Source organism: Myripristis murdjan, chromosome 4 (genome assembly GCF_902150065.1).
Source record: "Myripristis murdjan chromosome 4, fMyrMur1.1, whole genome shotgun sequence".
In the NCBI taxonomy this organism is placed as follows: domain Eukaryota; kingdom Metazoa; phylum Chordata; class Actinopteri; order Holocentriformes; family Holocentridae; genus Myripristis; species Myripristis murdjan.
Genome location: NC_043983.1, coordinates 21935606 through 21946141, shown reverse-complemented (window position 1 = coordinate 21946141; position 10536 = coordinate 21935606). Strand labels below are relative to the sequence as shown.

Sequence of the window (10536 nt, the reverse complement as noted above, 5' to 3'; positions counted from 1 at the left end):
ATGAAAATGAAGGGACTCTATCACTGACTGAAAAGGGGATTCTGCTCTTCCTGTCCTGGCTGGAAAATAACAACAGAGAGGGGACTCCCTATGTTGAAGTGAAGAGGTGAGAAGAGTTCTTCTGTATGCTGTTTATGAGGAAGGAGGGTTCACACTTCTGCCGCCAATCGTTGCTTCCAAAACCGTGATTCAAAACCAGTCATGAGTTCCAGCTTGGTCAACTCTTTGGCCAAGGTCTACGACCCAAACCCTCTCCATGGTCAGAAGCCGAGTGGGAGGAGGCTTTCACCTGGTGGATCAGACAGGTCCCGCACTTCTCCTTCCCCAGCTCCATCTCACGATGCCGCCCTACACTGCCTGGAAAGCCAAATGGATTCCCTGAGCTGTCAGATGGAGCGTTTGCTCAACATGCAGCAGACTGTCCTGACCCGACTGGATGGTCTGTCAGAGGACCTGGGAGGTGTGGGTCGAGATCTGGCCTTGATGCAGGCCGAGGGCAGAGGGGGTCGACGCTCGGAGGTGGAGGCGGTGTGCAGGGAGCTAAGAGTGGAGGTGGAGGAGGCCAGTGAGCAGGTGGAGCATCAGGGGCGCAGGCTGGAAGGTGTTGAGAAGCTGGTGGAGGGCATGCAGCAGGTGATCAGCTTCATTGGGGAAGTGGTAAAGAGCTCCAGGCTGGTGGAGCTGCTGTTCAAAGAGCCTGGCAGCAAGGCCGGCAGAGTGAACAAAGCCAACAGGAAGGTGAGCTTTATATGAACGAAAACTGAGGTTTTACATGCATCCAGTGTTTTCCTGCAAGAATTAGACAAAAATAACCTTAAAATAAAATTCAAATAACCTTAATACCTTATGAAATAAAAGAAAGAAGAAATTAAGCAAGAAGAAATTACAGAAATTGACATGATTGTCTGCACATTTTTTTCTGTTCTCAGAAGTATATTCACAAAGTGGTACCAGTCATGTTTCTAGCAGCATCATAGTCATCCCCAGAATAGTGTGCCTTGAAGAAGACACAGTGCAGTGCTTGGTTCAGTTACACCAGCTGCACCCTTAACCCCAACATAGTGAGACCTCTAATTGCATTGTGATCTCTGCAGTCCATGTATTTCCTGCTGTTGGAAAGGTTACTAATGACATTCCAAGAGGACTTGGTACAGTATGTGACCTATGCTCAATGAAAATAAAAATGGCTGTCGACAACAAATTACTCTAAAAATAGATAGTCCTTTAGGGGGTTTCAGGGGTAAAACATGAAACATTTTTGATGTTAGTATGTATTGTTTTGTTTTAATCTTTTTGTCTAGAACGATTTACCCATTTTTCTTGGTTCTGAAATTATTTCATGCAAAGAAATTGCAAACACTGATTATTCACATTTTTTTTTCAGTAGAAACAAATGAAGTGGAGGAACTTCTGCTTTGTTGAAGCGTTTCCTTCTTGCTCTGTGTGTCTTTTGTATGTACTCGCAGTCAGACAGATTATCTTACCAAACCATGGCTTTATTAATAGTGTGTTGGCCTCCGAACCTGCTTCCAAATATCTACATACGCAATATAGCAGTGTCTGTCTGATATGAAGGATTGGTCTTTTCCCAGTGAATGACATTACCACAGTGATTGATGAGTCAGGCTGGTGCCCTTGTATGCAGATACACACATAGCCTGCATTGCATTAATGCATGTTAGTTATTCTTGGTCCTTAAACTGCTATGAAGTATGTACTTGGGACTGTGTTGTGCTTTTTACTGCCATGTGTACGCAGCGTGTGTATGGGTGTGTATGCCTGGCATAAATGAATAATGGGATATTTTATGTCCTAGCATTCTGCTGATTCAGAGGCTCTCTTTCGGAATGGAAGGTGCGGTTAGGTAAACATCCATAATATCAGATTTATGACTCCAGATGGCCTTTTGTCAGACAGGTTGAATAATTGAGATAGCAGGGTGTTCCTGATGGTCTCCTGTGTCCAAATCTGCTGCTTAGTAGTGTGCAGTGTATTTCACCCTCAATAACAGTTTTTGAAGTCAGGGTGAGATAATTCCCTTAATTTATAGTCCCAATCACATTTTGCTGATTTATATATGTGTATGTGGGATGTAGTCTGCTAGAGTGAGATGATATGAGACTTCTCTTCTTTCTAGTGGCGCAGGCATCTGTCTAGTAAAACATGCAATGCATACTTGTGTTATGGTGGCAACCATAGCAACAGCAACAAACACTTTTGACTGACCTGCTGTTTGAATTTCTTTCTGTGAACTGTAATATGTGAACATGCTGTTGCCATTAGAAATGGGACTCCTGGCTCCATAACTAGCTGTGTTATATAATGTGACATGTGATATTACCTTCACAGATTCTTATGACCAGTGAAGGTGCATTACTGGAAATGTGAGGCCACAAGACAATGCGCCAAAGTTTAGAATTGGATATCTGGTTCCAACTCTGGTGCATTAGTAGTCTTACAAATCTGATTTCCACTGTATGCTCAGACATGAAGTGTGTTCTGTTTGCTCTTTGTTTTTTCCAGGCAAGAGACAACAAAGCAAAAGATGACAAGGATAAAGCCAAATTAAGTCTGAAGGGCTTGAAAGCCCAGAAGAAGAGGAGGCCCCCTGACACCTCAGGTAGTCACAAACACTGGTTTGCACTTTCCCCCTGGATGGATGGCCTGGGACGTTTTTTATATTCCACACCACTCAATCTTCTCTGTCTTTCAACTCTGTGAAACTGTCCGAAAAAGAAGAAAGGTCAAAGAAAAAGCTATAAAGCGTGGGTTTTGTGTATGTCAGGGTCATGAATATTTCACATCACATTCAAACATGAAATTTTGAACTTTTCGTGTGACTTTTCAATGTATTTCGCCCATAAACCCTTCTCTGTTTGTCTCTTTTCAGACACTGAACCTGTGCTGCAGGAGCAGGTGGAAAAGCTCAACAGGCAGAATGCGGAGCGTTCCCATGGAAACGCAGAGGTTGAGGGCCAGCAGAGCAATGGAGAGGGAGGAGGAGGAGGAGGGGAGCTGATGAAGCTGATCATGGATGGACCACACGCCTCTGCCACGCAACCAGAGGAAGAGGAGAGGAAGACAAAAGCAAAGGACAAAGAGGAGGAAGATGAGGGGGAAGTGTTTGAGGATTCAGAGCCTGAGGCAGAGGAGGAGAAATTTAACGGCAAGGGAGGAGAGTTCAGTCCAGAGCAGAGTGGACAAGAGGAAGATGAAGAGGTGAAGAGGGGTGAGGGAGAGGCAGAAAAGGTCCTCAATGCCATCGCAGACATTCCCACTCAGACCTGCGAGACCAGTCCCCTACCACAGGAAAGGTACTCACAACTTTAATTTCAGTGTCGATTGTCTATAGACAAAAGCTGGAGAGAATGGATGGCAAAATGTCATCATGTTTTGTCTGTAGTTTTTCTTTTTTTTTTTTTTTTTACACATATCTACTGAACACTAATGTTTTATTCATTTTCATTTGTCTTTTGTAAACTTTGTGTGTGTAGCTGTGAGGAGGTTGGTGAGGTGGCCACTTGCAGCAAACGTCGTGTCCCAGAGGAGGACTTGGTGAAGGATGACCTCAAAAAGAGCCGAGTGGAAGACAGAAAAGAGGAACGGATAGCAGAGGCAGCCGAGCCTCAGGCTTCCCCATCAGAAGAAGTGAAGACAGAAGTGACAGAAGAGGGAGATCCAGCAGTGAAGCAATACGTTATTGGTGAGACATGAAGTTTTCTGTGGTGATCCAAGAAAAATGCAGTTTGGAATGAGTGCATGTAAAAAGTCATTATGGGGCAGCAGGTTTTCCACAGTGACTCGACCCCATTGTTTGACGGTGACATTTGACTTTTTGTTCCTCAGCCTGTAAAGCAGAACAAGTGACATAACATAACACCATGCATGTTCATGCGTCACTGACGTGACAGCTGGCACAGCTGCCAAAGTCGATAATGAGTTGTTGGCATGCCGCGATTTCAAACCACTTGGTTTCTGGAGACTGAGGCCTCTCCCGCAGTCTCTGCCGCCCTCCCTATATTTTATGGACGTGTGAACCTCTCAACATTATTCATTTCTTTCTCTCAGTTTTGTCATCTTTTTGAGATTCTCTGTCTTTTCTTCAGACTCATCCCCCCCACCTTCAGCCCCTTTTGACCACCGCATTGTGACTCCCAAACCCCACCAGATAGCCACCTTTTACACCATCAACCGAGATGAGGTCCTGGGGGGGTAAGTAACAGCCTCAACATACACATGCACATACACAGAACCATTGAAAGCCCAGGATCCAGAGCAACACACTAATTCAGTTTCTTTTTTTTTTTTTTTATGAAAGCCTCTTATAGACAAACACACAAAGACACACACTCTAAGACTCACTGGCCTTCCCTAATGAAATAAGTGGGGATCTTATACCCTGTGAAGGGGCAAAGTAGCAGTTTTTTCCACTCCCTTTTTATTCCCCTCTCAAGGGCAGATGTTTGTGAGCCTCGGGTGGCATTTATGTAACGTTAAATCCTGCCTCTCAAACTGGAGATTACCCCTCAGCACGCAAGCACATCTCTCAAATAACTTACATGATGACACAGCGCATAATCCTTTTAACTGAGGGGGCTTATTGTTATGTTGTGTGTGTGTGTGTGAGAGAGAGAGAGTGGTTCTTGATGAATCTAAAATTCAATATCCAGGGGGAGGTAATGGTATCTTTGCTTGCTCTACCCCCTAGCATTTATGTGTTTGACCCATCGGTGTGTTTGATTTGCTTTCACAAGGGGACGTTTTGGACAAGTCCACAAGTGTGTGGAGAACTCGTCTGGTCTGACCCTGGCTGCCAAGATCATCAAAGCCAGGAGCCAGAAAGAGAAGGTACAGTGATGACCTTCCAATGAATGTTGGATATGAAAGCAACTCTTTAATAGGTGTCCAGCCGTAGAGTTCACTGAGAAGCCAAATTCATCCGCATGGTCAAACGAATGGGTACTTTTACCATTGCAAAGCACCATAAAGAATTGCATTTTAAAAATAGACATAGCGTACTGACCCAGAGCGTGCACATGGAGCAATTCATCAGTCTCATCGTCATCCTCATCCTTCTTGGTTTTGGTCATCCGAGAGTGATGTGGGATGAGATCGAGGTCAGATGTCCGAGCATAGCTCTGTGGTTACATTATCATCTGAGATACTCAGAAGGCTCATCGCCAACCAAAAGCCAACCAAAGCTCAGCAAAGCCTCAGCTGGGTCATGTTGCTGTCACTGATCGGCCCGTCTGTATGTCTGCATCTTGTCTGGTCAACATCTCTGTTTACCTGTAACTATAAATCCACAATCTTCAAAAGTCTGTCCAACAGTCACTTTATCTGGCTGGCTAGTGGTCTGTCTGCATTTCTTCTAACATGTGTGTGTTTGTCACCATGTATGTGCTCCACTGATTTCTGCACTGGTCTATCTGTCTTTCAGGAAGTGGTAAAGAATGAGATCCAAGTGATGAACCAGCTGAACCACGCCAACCTCATCCAGCTCTACGCCGCCTTCGAGTCGCGCCATGACATCATCCTAGTCATGGAGTAGTAAGTTACCATATATGTATGTGTTTGCATGGGTGTTGATAGTGCAGAGTCAAAAGCTATTCCAGGCTGTGACTGTGTTTGCTCTCCTTTTGTTCTTCAGCGTGGACGGAGGGGAGCTGTTTGACCGCATCATCGATGAGAACTACAACCTGACAGAGCTGGACACGGTGCTCTTTATACGCCAGATCTGTGAGGGGTTGCAGTACATGCACAAGATGTACATCCTGCATCTTGACCTCAAGGTTAGGTTCCCTTATTTTTGTGTCATTTTCTGACTTTCAGTACATTCTAGATTTGTTCTTGACAGTCACATAATTGTGTTTTATTTATGTGGTTAAAAGGGATGAACCGATATATTGTCTGATCTACCGATTGACCTACGATAGATCTACTGATATATTCAGTTCACTTAAATTAAATTCAAAGGGGCTTTGTGTGACCTTTTTTGTAGTAATATGTTACTTAAAACAGCATTTGTATTATAATTCTTACAAAAAATGCATATTGAAATTGATATTTGCCGTTATTGGTTACAAGATATTGGATATCAGATACCAGATATTGGTATGAGCCTCAGCAAACTGTATTCATCTATATGCATCCCTAATGGTTACCATTGACTATGGTCCTAACATGTCACTTTGTGCCCTCTTTCAGCCGGAGAACATTCTCTGTGTCAGCAGAGCTACTAACAAGATCAAAATCATTGACTTTGGGCTGGCCAGGAGGTAAAATCTGTACATGAATAGCTTTGTTTCTGTCTCTTCATCTTTTACAATTGGACTTCATTCAGCCATATGTTTCTAATGGTTCTGCATTTCTCTCTTTTTCTTTATAGGTATAAACCGAGGGAGAAGCTGAGAGTCAACTTTGGAACACCTGAGTTTTTGGCTCCGGAGGTCATCAACTATGAGTTTGTTTCATTCCCCACGGACATGTGGAGCCTGGGTGTCATCACTTACATGCTGTGAGTCATAAACACACACAGACACACCAATGCAAACACATGCAGATGCGTAAGCACACAGCAAGTGGTATCCCTCACCTGTGTCCTCTCCATCCAGGCTGAGTGGCTTGTCTCCGTTCCTGGGGGACGACGACAACGAGACGCTGAACAATATTCTGGCCTGCCAGTGGAACTTTGAGGAGGAGGAGTTTTTAGACATCTCTGAGGAGGCCAAAGACTTCATCACCCGTCTGCTGGTGAAGAGTAAGAGCTGGAGAATGAGCGCATCTGAATCTCTCAGACACCCCTGGCTGTCAGACCCCAGCCTGCACTATCAGCTACATCAGAAGGTACAGCCTATATTCTCCAACACCATTTGTGTCAGTGGAGTTTTCTTTCAAACATTTCAAGGTTTTTCATAATCGGTTTTAAAAAGGTGGCAGTGTATCCACACACAAACCAATTTGCACAAAAAATGTACTAATTGAGCGGATTCTCTGTCATCACAGAAAAACAAGTGCCACTCCACACATGCCCCTCCTCCAGAGAGCTAGACAGGTAAGAGCAGTATCTGCCAGACAACAACACATTTACCAATGAATTTCTCAGTCTAAAGCAGTGGTTCTCAATCTTTTTGGTGCAAAGGATCCCCAAACTGATACACATCAGGCTGCAGACCTGTATTTGATAAGATGTAGTCTCAGGGATCCCCATCTGATAAGATTTAGTTATTCCGTAACTGTCTATATTGGCAGATTAACAGTGAAGAGTCTAATTGGGCTAACTTCTAGTCATCTAATTAACAGTGATATTAAAATATTCCCTGTTCTTCTGGGGACACATTGGAGCCCCCCTTAAGGACCCCCGAGGGTCCCTCGACTCTATATTGAGAACCACTGCTCTAAAGCATCGATCTCAGTCTGTTATGATAGTTATGGTGATATGCTGGAAGAAAACATTTGCCCCACAGTATGAAGATTAATCTTTTGAGTTGCCTGTCTGTTCATATGTAGCTAGTCATTCTGCCATTGGGTGTCGATATGCCAGTGTATCACTATGTTCAATATGTGGACACAGCTTTGTGCTATATCTTTATTTAAATCCTATATATCTTGGAATAAATGCGATTCATACATAAATACAAAAATCTCCATCTTACCAGGCCACTTAGTTCCATCTTAAATCTTAAAATTTCATCTTTCTTTAAAGAGATTATAAAAATCTGCCACTGGAGTGGGACAATTCCACAATGTTTAAACAAGGCAGAAGAAGGTTGATCATCAATAAAATGACAGCTGATTCAAGAAAATACTGGAAGCAAGTTTGATGGCATTTGAAACAAGTGGGATTATCTCATCCCACTAGCAGATTTTTTTTTTCACCTGTTTTAAGAAAAGGGGAATTACTGAATTTGGGACTAAATGACTTGGAGAGTTTCTGTAGTGTATTGTTTATTGCTTACTCTATTTTCTCACCTAAATACCTTCTCAGTGACGTCCCCACCCAACCACTCACTATTTTAATTCACACCTGCCTCTTCTCTTTCCACCCTGTTTCTCTTGCAGAAGGACTGTGAGGCCCTCAGCGCGTCTTTTGACAGCACGGGGCCTTGGTGCCCAACACTGGACCAATGCTGCTGTACCTATATGGCTACTGGAAAACTACTCTCTGCCTTGCACCCTCACATTAGCTTAGCACCACAGCCCATAGTTCTGTCCTGATGTAGAGTGCCATCACCCCTCGCTCTGCAGCACAGACTGCCTGCTAGAAGGGTTACTTTACTTGTGTAGCACAATACCTCAGTGATATCTTTATGGCACGTGAATTACCTGCCAAGGCAAAAGAGTGACCAGGTCAACCTAAAAATGATCAGTTTCATTCATGTTGCCCCAGTTTGTTGCATGCTTTGCACTTTATGTTTATTTCTCTGAGAATCAGCAACCAATCTTTCAACGAAATGTACGATTTCAAAAGCTATGGTTTAAATGATATATTTTTGTGAATACAAATTTCTCATAAATCTTGTAAGTCTTATAAATGTATTACTCTTTCTTCTAGTCTAATGTGCAAAATAGATTTTGAACTTGGTTTCCATCAAGAGTTGGTTAAAGCTGGACTGATAAGTTTTTTGTACATAGTCAAAAGCACAAAACCCTGCATACTTTCATTCAATCCAAAAAACAAAGAATATCTCATTGACAGGATGCTTCCCTAGTTCTTGCCTCTAGCCGTATTTGGCCCGATTGCTGGCACATTTTTCATTGCAGCCTGCATTGCCTTCTGTATGCATGCGTGCCGCTAGCTTGCCTTTGCTTCGGCAGTTTGGAGTAGCCCTCTCACCTTCCATGAAGGCATCACGAACAACAGAACACTACCTATGATTCAATGTTTATGACTGAAATTGGTTCTTATGTTCATGTGTTATACTGGTTCAACACCAGACTGTACTTGAAGCGCAAAGCTTTACCAAGACGTGTTTTGAGGAGAGACAAACAGCAATTGAGTTCGTTAAGGCATGTGTTAATGCACAGTTTGGTTTGACAGTGAGTTAACAACAGAGTGTAGAAGATGTTGTTCTGTGCAATCGTTCATAAGCTGTTGGAGGTCGGATGACTCCTAGTCACACATTTGTTACCTATTGCGGTTTGATCTCCTTTTACCCTTTGACAATGAAAAAGCTTTGTGATTTTGGATACTTGTTTATTTGAATTTATGATACTTTTTTTTTTTTCAAGTTTTCTTGTGTAATGATGCAACAAGACTAATTGTAGTAAACAAATGAAGACATAAATAAAGTAAATCATACTAAGAATAAATTTGTTATGTAGTTCGTTGATTCATTCATGGCTATTCTTCTGTACAGGCAGGCAGACAGATTTCCTTGGAGCAAAACTGACAGAAATTGTTCAGTAGACCACTAGAGAGCAGTGTTGCACGCACGGCAAATTGTAGACGGCTTGGACTAAAATTTTAAATAATTTATTTAGTTCTAAGTACATCTTTGCACAATGTGTGCCCTCCTCCCTCAGACCCATGTGATGCATTGAGATGAGGCAGCCAGTTCTGTCCTGTTTGCATGGCCAGTCTCATCAATGTGATTGGAGAGTAGCAAAGCACCTGGAGGCATCATCACGCCGCCAGATAACAAACACCAGGATCCAAACCTCATTTAGTAACTGAGATCCCAGTGTATTCCATTCAGCTTCATTCACCTGTAAAAACAAACCCCTCCCTTTGCATGGCGAGAGGCTTTTTGGCTGTTTGGAAGAGAGAGCGGGAGGGAGAGAGAGACTGTGTGTGGAGAACTGGTGTGTTGGGTCAAAGTGAACGTTTTTGGAGAGAAAACTGAGAGTGTTTCATCAGTTGATATGTTGAGGCGGTGGACAGTTCCAAAATGTGGGGGAGCTCGGTGAATCCTGTTGGATGTATGAGCTGAGAACGACGTAATAGTGTTTTACATAAAAACATGCCAGATAATGGAGTGCAACGCTGGATTTACACTGTCTCTAAGACACTTAGACTTTCTATCTACAGCGGAAAAATCAAGTAACCTTTTTTTTTTTTAATACATTTTTACAGCCATGACAATATCCTATTGGTGTCACAAACTGAGTTTTCCATATCAGTGAAAATCAAACCTTATATGCAAGGGAGAGGCTATGGGAATGGGGAGAGGAAATCTAACTCCATCCAAATTTAATTAGTCAACATAAACAATTTCACTAACTCATCTTAATGAAATCTTCATGATCTGTTTATTACTGTCTAAATAGAGTTCCTGTAAAATACACACTGAGACACATGCTTTCTATTCACCCGTAATGGGATAAGCAGCATAGAAAATGCTGCACAATGGTTCTCACCACTGAGCACAGAACAGACTGAGCGCTAATATATTTGTTTAAGACAGATGTTATAGAACGGAGGCAGATAAAGGAAATAGATTAGATTCTCCTTTTCTCGGCTCTTTTCCGTCATATGCCTTGTCACTTTGTAGGCACACACACACACACACAGGAGTACTCTGAGAGTTCAAGGAA

General features: G+C 42.8%; 1 protein-coding gene across 1 annotated transcript; it reads left to right on the top strand.

Moving 5' to 3' along the window:
• Positions 1-201: 201 nt before the first annotated feature.
• On the top strand, positions 202-8123 carry mylk4b (myosin light chain kinase family, member 4b). Its single transcript, XM_030049753.1, has 13 exons — positions 202-717; positions 2524-2623; positions 2891-3314; positions 3495-3703; positions 4107-4212; positions 4755-4848; positions 5441-5550; positions 5651-5792; positions 6208-6278; positions 6389-6517; positions 6615-6846; positions 7006-7054; positions 8062-8123. The coding sequence occupies exons 1-12, from the start codon at positions 202-204 to the stop codon at positions 7048-7050; spliced, it is 2178 nt and encodes a 725-aa protein (XP_029905613.1). The 3' UTR covers positions 7051-7054; positions 8062-8123.
• Positions 8124-10536: the final 2413 nt, after the last annotated feature.